The sequence below is a fragment of the Triturus cristatus genome, chromosome 2_1, assembly GCF_964204655.1.
Source record: "Triturus cristatus chromosome 2_1, aTriCri1.1, whole genome shotgun sequence".
Classification (NCBI taxonomy): Eukaryota; Metazoa; Chordata; class Amphibia; order Caudata; family Salamandridae; genus Triturus; species Triturus cristatus.
This window is the reverse complement of record NC_140581.1, coordinates 12749975-12767374: the sequence shown is the minus strand read 5'-3', so window position 1 is coordinate 12767374 and position 17400 is coordinate 12749975. Positions and strand designations below refer to the sequence as shown.

The 17400-nt window shown below is 48.9% G+C and overlaps 1 protein-coding gene across 1 annotated transcript in view; it reads left to right on the top strand.

Annotated features, from left to right (window-relative positions):
- The window catches only part of LOC146863616 (papilin-like), a 97080-nt gene that overhangs the window by 22133 nt on the left and 57547 nt on the right, over nt 1-17400 (top strand). Inside the window, exon 3 of the mRNA XM_085627645.1 lies at nt 1740-1916. Coding sequence (XP_085483771.1) covers nt 1740-1916 — 177 coding nt within the window. The remainder of the gene's footprint in view (nt 1-1739; nt 1917-17400) is intronic.

Here is a 17400-nt window from a genome sequence, read left to right as displayed (position 1 = left end):
GGTGGAGGTGCTTCTCACCTACCCCCATACAGGAACGGCATTGAGGGCAGTGAGCCTCAAAGGCTGCTTGGGGTGGAGATGCTTCTCACCTACCCCCATACAGGAACGGCATTGAGGGCAGTGAGCCTCAAAGGCTGCTTGGGGTGGAGGTGCTGCAGACCTACCCCCATACAGGAACGGCATTGAGGGCAGTGAGCCTCAAAGGCTGCTTGGGGTGGAGATGCTGCAGACCTACCCCCATACAGGAACGGCATTGAGGGCAGTGAGCCTCAAAGGCTGCTTGGGGTGGAGGTGCTGCAGACCTACCCCCATACAGGAACGGCATTGAGGGCAGTGAGCCTCAAAGGCTGCTTGGGGTGGAGGTGCTGCAGACCTACCCCCATACAGGAACGGCATTGAGGGCAGTGAGCCTCAAAGGCTGCTTGGGGTGGAGGTGCTTCTCACCTACCCCCATACAGGAACAGCATTGAGGGCAGTGAGCCTCAAAGGCTGCTTGGGGTGGAGGTGCTGCAGACCTACCCCCATACAGGAACGGCATTGAGGGCAGTGAGCCTCAAAGGCTGCTTGGGGTGGAGGTGCTTCTCACCTACCCCCATACAGGAACAGCATTGAGGGCAGTGAGCCTCAAAGGCTTCCTGCCCTAAGATCTGCTAGCCAGGGCCTCGAGCCAGTGAAGACACCTGCCCGCTGGCCCATGCCCTACTTTTGGTGGCAAGTTGGCTGTAAAATTAGTAGTCAGTAAAGGTGAACCTCCTCTCAGCCAGGACCCCCCCTAAGGTGCCCTTTGACCGATGTGACCCCTTTCCTTAGAAAATCCTTCATCTTGAATGGAAGGATTCTACCCAATCAGGTTAGGGGAATGCCCCCTCCCCAAAGGGAGGGGACATTCTAAGGGTGTAGTCACCCTAAAGGCAAGGAGCTCATTAGCTACCATCTGCCAGTGCATGTAATGCCCCTAAATTATAATAACAGTGTCCCCTACCGGCACTCCTGTGGGACGATGTCCCTTTCATTAATATGTTCAATAAACTGTAAACACTTTTCTCTTGTATTTTAATTCATCTTCATTGTTGCATCGCAATGTTTTCATCAAATGTAGTATTTCATCAATGTTCCTTATTGTTTAAAGTTCAATCACATTCGTACGTCTGAAATTCATGTACGACTTGTGAATGGCAATTCTCTATGCATTTCGGGACTGAGCCCTTCATCAGGGGAGTCTTTCAATCGCATTCCGAAAGGAGTTACTCGTGTAGTCTTCAGCTCTCATAAACAATAGTGGTGCATGTTAATATTCATGCTGGTTTAATAAAGGAAATGCAGAGATGGGGGAGTCCACAAGGCCTGTTGGGATCACCGGACCCGAACTAGAGCCCAAACCAGGACTCCATCCAAGACAAGACGCCTCAGATTCTCGCACACTCCCACGGGGCCAGATCCACAAAGCAGTATTTCCTCGAAGAAACTCCTCTAACTCTTGGAAATCCAAGAGTAAGAAACACACGTCAGAAGCAAGATATGATTCTTTATGACTGTAAAGAGTATACCAGTTTTTCCTTATTTGTCTATAGGACGCTGCAGGTCACCATAGCACTCTCCACAGGTGGGCCAAGAGTTAATGTATCGCATGGACCCCAAAAGTTAACAATGTGAATTTTTTTCCTTACAGGAAACTGCTATAGAAACTACAAAGATTTCCGCAAATGTGGAGTGACATGTTTTTCTTTCCCCCCATGCAGCTGAGGTGTGCAGTTTGCCGCTGGATAACGGGCCCTGCATGGCCCTCTTGGTGATGTGGTACTACAACAGCGAGAAGAAGGAGTGTGACAGCTTCTTCTACGGTGGCTGTCAGGGCAACGGAAACCGTTTCAGCAGTAAGAAGAACTGCACGAGCACGTGTGTGAGCTCCAAGAAAGGTACAGGCATCGCAGGGTGCTTCCGGGTTGTTGGAAAGTGGGTTATTGGTAGTGGTAAATATGCATCTACCCCTGGCAATAAGGCCACGGACCCAGTCTACGGCTCAGAACACGTCTCAATAAATTATTCCCACGCTCAGCCCTGGGTAGCTTGGCTGTGAGCAGGGAGGCGTAAATTCAGAGACAGATATGTAAAGCATTTAAAACACAAATTCAGTGACGAATTAAGACACAACACACAATAAAAATCCAACACCAATTTATAAAAATAGGAAATAGTTTTATCTTTCAACTGACACAAAAACAAAAAAAATCCAATATAGGGAACCTGAGATATGAATGTTTAAAGAATAAACACTAAGTTTTTTCCCCCCAAAGTTGCTCCAAACTTTTTGAACCTCTGGAACTTCTTCCTGAAGTTTCTCTTGAGGGTCCAAAGGGTCCAAAACACAATCAAAGGGTCTAGAAGCTCCAAGATGGTCCTAGAAAGTTTAGGACCACAATTCCCACGGTGCATCTGGCCAAAACACTTAAAGGTCCACTGGATGCACTCCAGGCAGGATGTCAGTGTAGTTCATGCAAGTGAGCTCTGTTAACCCACAGCTTGCAGGGAGACCACTCTTTATTCCTCTTGAAGCAAGTCACCTCCACTGCTCTGTAGTTCCAGATAGTGCAGCAGGTGCAGTCAGTCAGAATTCAGGGCCTGATGGTGCAAATCAAGTTTCCAGCTTGGCAATCCTTCTTCTCTCAGTTTCAGGCATCAAAGCTGAGAGGCACTGCCTCTCTAAGATACTTATTCAGCGTCCTCTGGGGTCACGCAGGAGGGCACTCCTGTCCAATGTGGTGCAGGACAACACGCCAGAGCATGACCACTTCCTCCAGTGTGTGGCACAATGGGCTCCCAGAAGAACTATTTCTCCAAAATTCAATATGGCTGAAGTCTCAGCAGAGAGGCAAGAGCTGTCTAAACCAAACTCCAGGATGGGTCATATCCATATTCTGCCTCCCGTGGCATCTGCACATTCCTTCCTTAAGCTGGTCACCTGGCTGGGCTCAGAGACAGTGGGCAACGTTGGACCCGGCTTTCTTTGCCTGCCGCCGTAGCCCTTTGAAGCTTATGGTTTACAACCCCTCCCCCTAGCTCTGGCTTTCCTATGCAGCAGAACTCTCTACTCCGAGAACGGCTCTTCATACCAGGGGCCACTTATCACTTCATCAAAGCAGACTGGCTAATCCACTTAACTCCGACCAATCAGGACAGATCACTGGAAGGCTGAATTTTGGCTTAAAGACAAGACAGTCTTATGGCTTCTTTTCTGTACATTTCAGGATAAATTCAACCACAGAATATTGTTTGATTCATCATTCCTTTTCTCCCAGGTCCTTGAATGATATTTTCGGTTCCTCCTGGCGGTAGTTATCAACTCTTAACTTTTTGCCATGTTAACCTACGGGGCTGGGGATCTAAAATAGGGAAAAAGAACTGGACAATTTCTCCAACACCATGGCTTATAAAAAATATTTTGTAGGTACCCTGCCTATATCTATAGGACCCCCGCCCCTGGGACATCTAGGGGAAGCTTTAGGGGTTCTGAACATGTCAATAAAGTGCAGTTCCTCACTCCACAGTCCCCCTAGCACAAAAGTCAGTTTTGGGAAGGACCTTACAACAATGGGGGGAGTAAAATGTGCAATTTCACTATCCCTAGGGAATGTAAAACCTATTTTATAAGGGTCTTCCTAATAATTACCTGACCCCCCCCCTACCCTTGGGACACCTAGGGGAGACCCTGTTTTGCAGCAGTCCTGCAACCCAGGGCTGCTTTTAAACTGACCCCAGGCCTCAGCAGTGCAGAAAGGGCTTCTGGCCTCTAAACTGCCCTGCCCTAGTATACACTAGGGCCTTTTAGGGCAGGTCATCGCAATCAAAGGGGTACCCTAACCCGTAGTGTACCCTAGTGTATGCACGTGTTTTCACTGTATTCTAAGTGTGTTTTCAGAATCGCACTCGCCCTGCTTAGGCAGAGCCCTGGGAAAGTCAGAGTCGGTTACCACCAGTCGGCAAACCATGGGGGGGACCAGATGGGGGTGTCCAGGGTACAAGGATGACTTTGCAACACAGGTTGTCACCTGCAAGAGCACCTGTGTCAGATCCGAGAAAGGCACAGGCATCTCAGGGTGCTTTAGAGTTGTAAACTCCACCTAGGAAGGCTGTGGGCTGCTCAAACTTGTCATTTCAATACAAATATTAAGGTACAAAAGGACTTTGGGCTACACGTGTGCCTTTGTTGTGGCCGAATGGGTGATGGGACTGGGACAAACAGAGCAAACAGATGACGCACACATGTTACGACGACCCAGAGGGTTGTCGATGTATCGATGGATACGGTCTGAAAGCAAAGGTGGGCAGAATTTCAGGTGCCTGTTGCACCCAGAGATTAATTTGTAAAAAATACGTGCAAGGGCACTCGTCAGGAGCCCACTGCAGCTTCCACCACACACTGCCCCTGCCAGGGCCCGAGGTATGAGAGCACTGCAGCCTGCGCAACCCATGGCCCCTGCCAGGGCCCGAGGTATGAGAGCACTGCAGCCTGCGCAACCCATGGCCCCTGCCAGGGCCCGAGGTAGGAGCCCACTGCAGCCTGCTCCACCCATGACCCCTGCCAGGGCCCGAGGTAGGAGGCCAGTGCAGCCTGCTCCACCCATGGCCCCTGCCAGGGCCCGAGGTAGGAGGGCAGTGCAGCTTGCTCCACCCATGGCCCCTGCCAGGGCCCGAGGTATGAGAGCACTGCAGCCTGCGCAACCCATGGCCCCTGCCAGGGCCCGAGGTAGGAGCCCACTGCAGCCTGCTCCACCCATGACCCCTGCCAGGGCCCGAGGTAGGAGGCCAGTGCAGCCTGCTCCACCCATGGCCCCTGCCAGGGCCCGAGGTAGGAGGGCAGTGCAGCTTGCTCCACCCATGGCCCCTGCCAGGGCCCGAGGTAGGAGCCCACTGCAGCTTGCTCCACCCATGGCCCCTGCCAGGGCCCGAGGTAGGAGCCTACTGCAGCCTGCTCCACCCATGGCCCCTGCCAGGGCCTGAGGTAGGAGAGCACTGCAGCCTGCTCCACCCAGGGCCCCTGCCAGGGCTCGAGGTAGGAGGTCAGTGCACCCTGCTCCACCTATGGCCCCTGCCAGGGCCCGAAGTAGGAGGGCAGTGCAGCCTGCTCCACCCATGGCCCCTGCCAGGACTCGAGGTAGGAGGGCAGTGCAGCTTGCACCACCCATGGCCCCTGCCAGGGCTCGAGGTAGGAGGGCAGTGGAGCTTGCACCACCCATGGTCCCTGCCAGGGCTCGAGGTAGGAGGGCAGTGGAGCTTGCACCACCCATGGCCCCTGCCAGGGCTCGAGGTAGGAGGGCAGTGGAGCTTGCACCACCCATGGCCCCTGCCAGGGCTCGAGGTAGGAGGCCACTGCAGCCTGCTCCACCCATGGCCCCTGCCAGGGCCCGAGGTAGGAGAGCACTGAAGCCTGCTCCACCCATGGCCCCTGCCAGGGCCCGAGGTAGGAGGCCACTGCAGCCTGCTCCACCCATGGCCCCTGCCAGGGCCCGAGGTAGGAGAGCACTGAAGCCTGCTCCACCCATGGCCCCTGCCAGGGCCCGAGGTAGGAGAGCACTGAAGCCTGCTCCACCCATGGCCCCTGCCAGGGCTCGAGGTAGGAGGGCAGTGGAGCTTGCACCACCCATGGCCCCTGCCAGGGCCCGAGGTACGAGAGCACTGAAGCCTGCTCCACCCATGGCCCCTGCCAGGGCCCGAGGTAGGAGAGCACTGCAGCCTGCTCCACCCATGGCCCCTGCCAGGGCCCGAGGTAGGAGGCCACTGCAGCCTGCTCCACCCATGGCCCCTGCCAGGGCCCGAGGTAGGAGGCCACTGCAGCCTGCTCCACACACTGCCCCTGCCAAGGCCCGAGGTAGGAGAGCACTGAAGCCTGCTCCACCCATGGCCCCTGCCAGGGCCCGAGGTAGGAGGCCACTGCAGCCTGCTCCACCCATGGCCCCTGCCAGGGCCCGAGGTAGGAGAGCACTGAAGCCTGCTCCACCCATGGCCCCTGCCAGGGCCCGAGGTAGGAGAGCACTGAAGCCTGCTCCACCCATGGCCCCTGCCAGGGCTCGAGGTAGGAGGGCAGTGGAGCTTGCACCACCCATGGCCCCTGCCAGGGCCCGAGGTACGAGAGCACTGAAGCATGCCCCACCCATGGCCCCTGCCAGGGCCCGAGGTAGGAGAGCACTGCAGCCTGCTCCACCCATGGCCCCTGCCAGGGCCCGAGGTAGGAGGCCACTGCAGCCTGCTCCACCCATGGCCCCTGCCAGGGCCCGAGGTAGGAGGCCACTGCAGCCTGCTCCACACACTGCCCCTGCCAAGGCCCGAGGTAGGAGGGCAGTGCTGCTTGCACCACCCGTGGCCCCAGCCAGGGCCCGAGGTAGGAGGCCAGTGCAGCCTGCTCCACCCTTGGCCCCTGCCAGGGCCCGAGGTAGGAGGCCACTGCAGCCTGCTCCACCCATGGCCCCTGCCAGGGCCCGAGGTAGGAGCCCACTGCAGCCTGCTCCACCCATGGCCCCTGCCAGGGCCCGAGGTAGGAGAGCACTGAAGCCTGCTCCACCCATGGCCCCTGCCAGGGCCCGAGGTAGGAGCCCACTGCAGCTTGCACCACCCATGGCCCCTGCCAGGGCTCGAGGTAGGAGGGCACTGCAGCCTGCTCCACCCATGGCCCCTGCCAGTGCTGCCAATGATACTGACAACACAACGACTAACAATCACACTCCATGAGTGTGACAAGTCGGATTGTTCCAGGCCCCCAAAGCTTTAAGAATGGCTTAGGCGGCAACTGATAGTCATTTTCAATGTATATGAAATTAATAGTTACCTGTTGTTGAGGTCATATCTAAATTAGTTAGACAGCGCCACCATGTGGCAGATTTTTTTTAAGGACCTGTCATGACAATTAAGGTGCACATGCATCAAAATAGGCACTTGCGATTCCTTAATTGCGATTTTGAAAGAATCGTAAAGTTTATGCATGTAGGAATCGCAAAAAAAAATTGCGATGCCTAAACATTCCTTAATTGAGACTCGCAAATTGCGAGTCGCAATGAAGGAATGCTACCCATTCATTTCTATGGGCCTATAGGAATCAATGGAAATTGCATGCGCAATTTGTGAGTACCAAATAGGTCAAAAGGACACCCTGTTGCACCCCTGAAATTACTAAATCACATCAAGTACTCCCCTGATACCTTACTCGTATTCCACTAGATGGATCCTGATCAAACAGAAATGCGAGATCCCTAGATGAATCTACAAACAGTACGCCACTGGGATGATGTATTGTATTGTAATTGCATTTATATAGCGCTTACTACCCCTGACGAGGCGTCGAATCGTTTTTTTTGGTGAGTAGTGTTGAATTAGTATAGTGAAACATGCAAGTACATTGTAAGTGGTGGATAGGTTAGTCAGTTATTTGGATTCGGAAGGATAGCAGAAGGATAGAAGAGTGAAAATAAAAATGGTTTGTATGTATATAGCGCTTGTTACCCCTGATGGGGTGTTGAAGCACGCTACTCCGGAAACCCATAAAGGATTAGTGCTGAATTAGTTTGGTGAAATGTGAAAGTAATTTGAGTGGTGGATATTAGTCAGTTATTTGGAGTGAGAAGGATAGCAGAGGGATAGACGGGGAATAAAGGTTTGCATTCATGTAGCACCTGTTACCCCCGATGGGTGTTGAAGCGCTTTTCTGGACAGTAGGACGCTACTCCGGTACCCATAAAGGATTAGTGTTAAAAATTAGTATAGTGAAGTATGAAGTAATTTGAGTGGTGGATAGGTTAGTCAGTTATTTGGATAGAGAAGGGTAGGTTGCGGGATAGAAGAGGGAAAGAGGTTTGTATTTATATAGCGCTTGCTACCCCTTGATGGGGTTTTGAAGCGCTTTATTGGCGAGTAGCACGCTACTCTGGAACCCATAAGGATTACTGTTGAATTAGTATGATGAAACATGAAAGTAATTTTAGTGGTGGATATGTTAGTCAGTTATTTGGATTGAGAAGGGTCGGGGAGGGGTAGAAAAGGGAAAAGGTTTGCATTTATATAGCGCTGGTAACCCTGATGGAGTGTTGAAACGCTTCATTGGCGAGTAGCACGCTACTCTGGAACCCATAAAAGATTAGTGGTGAATTAATATAGTGGAATGTGGAAATTGACAAGTGAACACGTTAGTCTGTTGTTTTGATTGAAAGGGATCGTGGAGGGACAGAAGAGGGAGATTCTTTTTTTTAGGTCATTGCAGTAGGAGGAGGCTTTTGGGTGAGTAAAAAGGGTTTTTGAGAGGAAGAGTCAGAGAGGAGAGTTTATATAGGTTTGTTTTGTCAGATCGGTATAGTAAAAGAGGTGTCAGATGATGCAAGGAGGGGAAGAGTGGGAGAGAGTCTAGAAAGGGTTATTTTGGGGATCATAGCAGTGGTATGGGGTTTGGGATAAATCAGAGCGTGGATGTAGAGGATATATTGATAGATGTATAGGGTGAGAGATAGGGTAGTGCATTGGAAAGAGTAGTGGAAAGAGGTTTGAGATGAGTCAGAGAGTTGGGCCAGAAGATATATTGAGAGAAGTATGGGGTGAGAGATAGGGTAGTGCATTGGAAATGCCAAATTAGAAGAAAGTGATAAATATATAGATCCATAAGTACATTGAAAGTATATAGATACATAAAGGAGGTACGTATATGTAGATTAAAGATATTGATAGAGGTACAGGATGAGAAATAGGGGAGTGCATAGGATATGCTTTTTTAGGAGAAAGGTAACAAACACACAGATCCAAGTACATGGAAGGTACATAGATGCACAATGGAAGTAAGTACATGTAGACCAAAGATGATTTTTATTTATTTATTTACAAAAACATAATTATTCCACATGTTTATAAAAAGCAATACACAAAGATGGGTCCATATATATAGTGAAAATAAATGCTTATATACAGAGGGATATGCTGTACATTTCTGTATGCGTATGGTGCTTATTTAGGGAAGAGCCAATTCCTGAGTAGCTTTCTGAAGATAAGGTGGTTGTCGGTGGACCTTATGTTGGGGGGTAAAGAGTTCCATAGTTTGGCTGCTTGAACAGAGAAGGATGTGCCACCCGTGTTTTTTTTACTTGTATCTTGGTATTTTGAGGCGAGGTGCCACTCCTTTGTTGAACGTGTTTGGTGATTTAATTCCTGATGAAGAGCGGTCCCATTCCATGTATTGCTTTGTGGGTGATACACAGCAACTTGAACGTGGATCTTCTGGCAACCGGTAACCAATGCAGGGCTTTCAAGGCAGGTGAGATGTGGTCTCACGGTTTGATATACAAGAGTAGTCTGGCAGCCAAGTTCTGAATCTGTTGTAGTCTTTTCATGCTCGTTAAAGGTAATAAGTGGTAGAGGCTATTGGTGTAATCGAGTTTGGACAGAACAAGAGAGACGGTAGCTTGGAACTTGTGTGCAAATCCCAAATGAGGGAAAATTCGTTGCAGCGTTTTTATAGTGACAAAGCTTGATTTTGCTAGTTTGTCCACTTGGGAATTCATCGACAGCTTGGAGTCCATGATTATTCCAAGGTTTCTTACTTCCTTCGATAATTTAGGTGGTGATCCCAGATCATCAGGCCAGGTGGCGAGCGGGTCGTAATGTTTCCAATCGCCACACGTGAGTATTTCCATTTTTGAAGCATTCAATTTGAGGTGGCTCCTAGTCATCCACTGATCCACGGCTCTGAGACAACTGAAAATTGGGGATTTTTCAATGTCTTTGGGGCTTTCCAGTTGAAGGAGTATTTTCGTGTCATCTGCATAGTTATAGCATGTGAGGTGAAATTGATTGATCATTACTGGTAATGACTCCATGTAGATGTTTGAAAGCATGGGCGAGATGATAAGAGCCTTGAGGGAGCCCTGCTTTTGTGGAGTACGGTTTGGATGAGAAAGGTGGGGTATGGATGACATTTGTTCTGTTGTGGAGGTAGGACGCGATCCAGTCTAGAGCAGTTCCCTCTATGCCGGCTTTGTTTCAGAGTGTCATGGTCAACCGTGTCAAAGGCAGCCGAGAGGTCCAAGAGGAGTCGCGCAGCAACCCCGCTGCGGTCAACTGTATTCTTCAGGTCATCCCAGATGGCAAGGAGGGCAGATTCAGTGCCTCTTCCCGGACGGAATCCTGTTTGGAAGTCTGAGAGTATGTCATTCTCTTCAATGAATTGTGACATCTGGGCGAACGCTGCTCTTTCTATCAGTTTGCCCAGGAAAGATCTATTTGTAATGGGTCTGTAGATGTCAGGGTTCAGCGGGTCCAAGTTTGTTTTCTTCAGTAAAGGGCGGATGTGTGATTTTTTTAGTTCTTCTGGAAATATTCCGGTAGTTAAGGAATCGTTGATGATTCTTCTTACTGGAGTGGCAGCAGAGGTTGTTAAATGAGTTGTCTTGAAAGTTTGTGGTGGACACGGGTCAGAAGGGCAGCCGGCAGGCCTGCTTGCTTTGACCAGGTCCATAAATTAATCGTGTGTGATGTGTCGGAAGGAACGGAGAGGCTGGGTTAGAGTTTTCTTGGATTGTTGTTTTGTACAGGGGTTAGTGCTGGTGCTTTGTTTCTGTTTTAAGTATGAGTCCAACGTGTCTGTTTTGTCCGTGTAATGATTTGCCAGTTTGTCTGTGAAATCTTGAGTAACAGGATGAGTTCCTTCTCGGCAATTTGGTTTGCAAAAGTATTTTATAGAATTCTTTCTTTGCACATTTAGCATTTTGAATTCTGTCTGAATAGTACCTTTTCTTAGCTTTTATCATAGCCGACTTGTATAATCTGTTAATTGTTTGTAGGTGAAGTTTGTCTTGTTTGGTGTTTGTTTTGAGCCAGGTACGTTGCAGCTTTCTAATTTGTTGTTTTATGTCTTTTATTTCTAAGTTTCTCCAAGGCGCTTTTTTCTTTTGTGCTGTTGTGTGGTTTTGAGTGGTATCAGGATGTCAAAAGCTTCCTGTAGCCACTCATAGATTTTGAACCGAAGTTATTGTTTCCAGATTTGTACTTGATGCTAGTTGTGTTCCAAATTGAGTTGGTTCCATGGCCAATAGGTGGATGGATGTAAGCTAGTTTTAGGTGAGTCCCTTAGTGTTTTATGTTGGAAAGCAAGCGAGAGATGGTCTGTGAGGTATGGATGCCATTAGTTCTGTCTGCAGTTCCGTACAAATTAATGTACGGAACTGCGGGGCATAACCAGGGATCTAATTCATTAAACCATCATGATGAAGCATATATTAAAAGAACAACTACCAACTAAGTGTGTGTTTCTCCTTAACGGGTGCTTTTTTGCCTTAGACATAATGTGACTTGTAAGGGCGAGTGGTACACATTACAACCAGTAACTACATTTCCCATCTATCCCAGGACCGCCATACGTCATTAGGACGCATCCCCGGTCTAATTCACAATATCATCGTGATTGAGCATATTTTTGCAGCCCAACTACCCACTAAGTGTAGACGCCTCCATAACTGGTCCTAGTCTGCCTTAGACATAGCATAACCTGTTCAGGTGAGTAGTACACTTTACAGCCAGTAATTACATTTCCCATCCGTTCCAGGCCACCATACGTCATCTTGACCGACCCCGTAAAGGGGCATGCCTCACTACGCGAGTCCGGCGCGAACATAGCCCGTCTTAAACAGCGCACTCCGGTCCTTCTATCCACAGAGCCGGTGGGACCCACACCGAATAGGTCTGCTACAGGGCAGGACCCTTGGAGGTGTGAGTAACAGAAATTGGGTTGGTTGATTAGAGGTACGATTATGTGGCTCTTCAAACGCGAGGAGAAATATCGCTAACATCAACTTATTGTTTTTCCTTTTTTTCTCTCTCACTTATAACAATGTGACAAATCATTAGAGTGTGACTACAGGGCTACCCCAACCAAAACGTGAGGTCCCAGGTGGAATATAACCTCTCTCTAATCGGGGTAGGCAGTGTTGGGTGAATGGTGAGTATGTATGAATTACACGGCGAATGATAAGAGCAGCTGCTGTCTTAGGGTGGATGACACGGATGGCACAGCGTGATTCAAACGCGCAAGTATGTGGAAACTGACAGCATGCGACTAATGGTCGCCACTTCATACATTTTTAACCACGAAATTGAGTGCGTTGAAATTAAAGACACATGTCCTGACACACACCAATAGGGTTGTTGAACTTCGTGTCTTTCACCTTCCTGACAAGTCGACATGGGGTGACTGGCACGTACGACAACAAGAATCTGCAAGTGTTATGAGAATAATACACAATGTCTTTTTCCGTTTTTTATCTTTTCACAGATGGAGTGATCAAAAAACGAAAACAAGCTTTGTCGATAGAAAAAGGAGCAGCGATCTGCCCTTATTGTAAATAGTGAAGGGAAATTCCCTCCAATACTATTTTTCCAGCGAGTTCTACATCATCACCCTGAAGAAAGTCCAGCACCCGGAAGGGGCTTCACCGGACTGAAACATGTTTGCACTGCGGTCTTAGGACCATGTCCCAAAGAGACCCTATTTGTTATTTTCAATTTTAATATCCCCGGCAGATCCAAGAATAAAGGGAAGCTGGGATCTGTCTGTGATTTTTAAATCTTTATTGCCCCTGGCCAAACATCTCATAAGAGCTCCCTGAAATATGGTCGAGCCCACCCTGACTTTTAGGCGTTAGTGTGAAACGATGACGAAGCATGACACCACTGGGGTGTGTGAGGGTATATAAAACAAAAAGGACTTACTTCCTTTCCCACTTCCCAGTGGCGTACTGTTTGTAGATTCATCTAGGGATCTCGCATTTCTGTTTGATCACGATCCATCTAGTGGAATACGAGTAAGGTATCAGGGGAGTACTTGATGTGGTTTAGGGCTTTAACACGGGGGTGTACACCCTCTTGAGAGTTCCTCTTGTCCCTTTTGGTAACGATGGTTACCTTAGTGTATCACGCACCCCTGAAATTGCCATATGACCACATGCATGTGTGTGCATTTTTCAAAGTTTTCTCAAATTACCGTCCAGTTTCATTTGACGGTAATTTGCGACCTCTTATAGCAAAATCGCTATTTCAATTCACATCATGCATTGCATTTAAGGAATCACAATTTGCGATTCCTTAAGTGCAATCGTAATTTAAGTAATCGCAAATTTTGCAATTATTTAAATTACGATTTTTGCATTTGGGATGATGCATCCCAAATGCAAAAATACCGGTCGCAAAGGGGCAGAGTCTGAGAATCTGCCCGTTTGCGACAATTTTTTTCATTGATGCATGGGGCCCTATGTGCCGGTGCCAAGCAGGGGAAACCACTGGTTCAAATTAAGCCCTGATTCAAAGTCAGCTCACCTGAGATGTCATGAGTGATGTCATGAGTGATGTCACTGACCATGCATGAGTGATGTAATATGTGACGTCATCAGCAGTGCATTGCGGGCGCGCGAGTTATAGTTAGCTGAACTAACTATAACGGGGGAATTTCAATGGTTTTGTACAAGTGAAAAGTCCAGCTAACTATAACACCCCTGAAACCTATGGTTTTTTCAGTGAATTTCTGAGGTTTTTTAAATGCTAATTCCTAACTATAACGTGCCTGAAACCTATGTTTTTTTCTGTGAATTTCAAAGGTTTTTTAAATGCTAATTTCTAACTATGCCTACAGAGATAGGACATGTGAAGAAAGAAGAAAAAATGCACAGAAAGAAAAAACAGAAGTGCAGAAAGAAGCAACAGAAGTCCCCAAAGACGAAGAAAAGTGCAGGAAGAAGGATAACGTGCAGAAAGAACAAAAAGAAGAGCAGAAAGAAGCCTTGTTGCAAAATCATCCTGTACCCTCAACTTTTTCAGACGGATACTGGTGGTAACTGAGTCTGACTAACCAGTCCTAGAGCCAGTGCTATGTTAAAAGACACTCAGAATACAGTGAAAACACCTACATACACTAGGGAACATTATGCGTTGGGGTCCTCCTGTGATTAGCATGACCTCCTCTGTAAGCCCCTAGTATATAATAGGGCAGGGGGATTAAAACTACCTCTTAAAACAGGCCACAGGGCGTTTTTGCACACGTTAACTCAGGCCCCGTCCCCTCCCTTCACCACTGTGTAAACACGCCCTGTGTCCGTTTTTAGTTGGGAGATTAAGTTCATTTGAATCCTGAGGGTCCCTAGGGTCCAACTAGCCCACTAGGTACCTCCAGTAAGTGCCACAGAGTTGCGTTGCAGAGAGGTGTAAAAAGTGGCACAGCCTGGACCACCTCTCTGCAATGCAGCTCATTGGCGCTTACTGGAAGCACTTGGTGGGCTAGTTAGCCCCCAGGGGCCCTCAGTATTGAAGGGAAATTATATCCCCAATTTAAAACGTGCCATAGTGCGTGTTTGCACACGTCACCTCAGGCCCCGTCCCCTCCCTTCACCACTGTGTAAACGCGCCCTGTGGCTGTTCTAAGTTGAGAGATTAAGTCCCCTTGAATCCTAAGGGTCCCTAGGGTCAAACTAGACCACTAGGTACCCCCAGTAAGCACCACAGAGCTGTGTTGCAGAGAGGTGTAAAAAGGGGCTTGGCCTCAGAACACCTGTCTGCAGCGCAGCTCCCTGGCGCATACTGGAGATGCCTGTTGGGCTAGTTGGCCCTCAGGGACCCTCAGTATTGAAGAGGAACGATGCCAGTCTTTTATTTATTTTAATTTTTTAAGAAGGGGGGCTGTGTGGTTCCCCTTCTTATTCTAATTTATTGGCCCTGATGACCCCATCCCCCAGGGCCTGACTCCTAATTATATTTTTTTGACCCCAATCCCCAGGGCCGGCCACTGTTTTTTATTATTTAAAAAAATATATATTTATAGACACACCTAGGACATGCTGGACAAACCGTACGTACCTAGCACCATGACGATTTGTGCGATATTCATTAAAAGGCGACTATGCATACAATGAATCCACGTGGAATGTATTTACACCACTAGTGAAGCTCTGACATGTGTGATGCCCTACCGTGCCTAATCCCGGTAGACACCCTTGTCGTTTATTTATACAAACATGGGTAGCTATTGACGGGCACATTTAATACACATGCACACCAAGCCATTCAAAGGGGATTCGACAAAAATTCGACCAAAACTATGCAAGAAACCCCCCTCACGGTTAATAAAACACACATCCACTGCCGGATGTGTAATACTTTTTATTTTACTCTCTGGAAAGGGGACGAACATCACTTGAGAGTCACAGCGCACTCCTGGCAGAACCCAATGCTGTGTTACACCCACCATTGCCTGCCGAGTGCCACACACCTCTGTGTTGTATTCCACCAGCTAGTGCATATGCTATGACACTCTCTAGCCCATGTGCACTGTAACACCACCCCGTGAATATGTCATGCCACACTTGTCTTTGCACTGGTTATATTGCCCCATCTAACGTGCCTTCCTCGATGCCTATGTTATAACGCACAGTGCTATGCCATACATATTACAATCTGGGATCCATATCTTTGTCACAGTGCATATGCAACGTTACACTCCCCAGCACATATTTTATATTACAACTTTAGATACTAGTTAGGTTACACAACACTGCCCTGTTCATATTACACTCCAAGGCGCATATCGCATAGCACGCGCTAGTGCCTGTGCTATCTCGCGCTCTCCAATGAATCTGTCATTGCGCACAATGTATTGCATATTATATTTCACGCCCGGTTCATCTTATATCACACATTTTGGTGCATAGTTTATACCATACACTATATCTAGTTTTCATTTTCAATCGTGCTCTCAGGACTATGTTCTATATAACACTGCGTCCACCTACCATTTTCGCGGGCATTACATTTTGCGATAGGGGGTGGAGGGTCAGGGGGTGTTTCTGCCAAGTGAGCCCGGAGTCACAGTCACAAACGTCCTCTTCTTCCTGAATAAAAGTGAGATTATGCTGCATACTTGTTCATATTTTAAGTAGTTCGCACAGACACACGTTTTAAAAACAATAAAGTTCCTAATACCCGCCTTCTCTGAACAGTTAGCTTGCTGCCCCATCCCCCTCCTCCCTATCCTCTGTTGTGTGAATCCATGGACTAGCCTCCTCCCTCCTGCCATGCATGGTCTGATGTGCTGCCACTGCCCTCAATTTAGTATGATGTACCAGTCCCCTCCTCCTGCCCTCCATTGCCCAATTCTATGCCCCATCTTTGACCTCCTGCTTAAACTCTGTGCTTAGCTTGCTGCCCCTATTCTCCTTCCCCCTGCCCTCCGATGTCTTTGTGCATGCCCCTGCTCCATCCTTTTTGCCCACCATGTTCCATGGACCTGCCACTCCTATCTACTCTGAGTGTTCTGTTGAGCTGCCACTCCCCTCCCACCTGCCTAGCATTGTCAGATGACTGTAACCTGTCCCTGCCACCTCCACCCTGCCTGTCCACATGCCATGCCCCTATCCTCTTCCTCCTGTCCTACATGGTCCATTTTACTGCCACACCCTTCTGCCCTCCCTGGTCTGTTGTGCTGCAACTGCTCCTCCTGCCTGCCCCGTGCGGTCTGTTGTGAGGCCCCTTCCCCTGAACTTTCTTGTCTGTGCACAGGTCCTGACCCTCCCTTCTATCCTCCATCGTCCTTTGTGCATGCCCCTGCACCCTCCTTCTTGCCCATCATAGCCATTGTGCTGCCACTAACCCTCCCACTTGCCATGCATGGTCTTCTGTGCTGCCAAGGCCCCTCCCACCTTCCCTGTGTGGTCAGTTAGCTGCCCCTGACCCCCTCCCACCTTCCCTCCATGGTCTGTGTGTATGCCATCACAGTCTCACTGTTGCTCTTCATGGTGTGTCTTGCTTCTAGTGCCCATCCTGCCTGACCTCCATGGCTATCTTGCTGCTCCTGCCCTGCCCCATTGCCCCCAGCCCTCTGTTTACATGTGCAGACCCCTACTCCCTCCCTCCTGGCTTGTCTGTTCCATTGTAATGCCCCTGATCCGTCCCTCCTGCCCTTTATGGTCTGTTATGCTGCAGCTTTCTCTCCTGTCTGTCCATTATGGTCAGCTAGCTACCATTGCCTCTTGCCCCTCTGTTGTCCATGTGCATGGTCCTGTCCCCTCCCTCGTGCTTTCTATGGATTGTTGTGCTGCACTCCCGTCCTGCATGCCCTGTGTAGTGTATTGTGCTGCTGCAAACCCTGATGCCTGCCCTGCAGGGTCAGTTTGGTGCACCTCTCCATGTCCCTCCTGTCCTCTGTTATCCAAGTCCATGTCCCTACCCTATTTCCTTCCATGATCCAATGTACCATACTTGCGAACATTTTGAACTTGGTAAGAGGGAGATTTTGAAAATAAACTGGGGTATTGATTTTCCCCTTTGAGTTACATTGAAAAAGAGGAGATTGTAGACAGGAGACAGATCAAATAAAGCCCATTTGAGCTTTAAAAC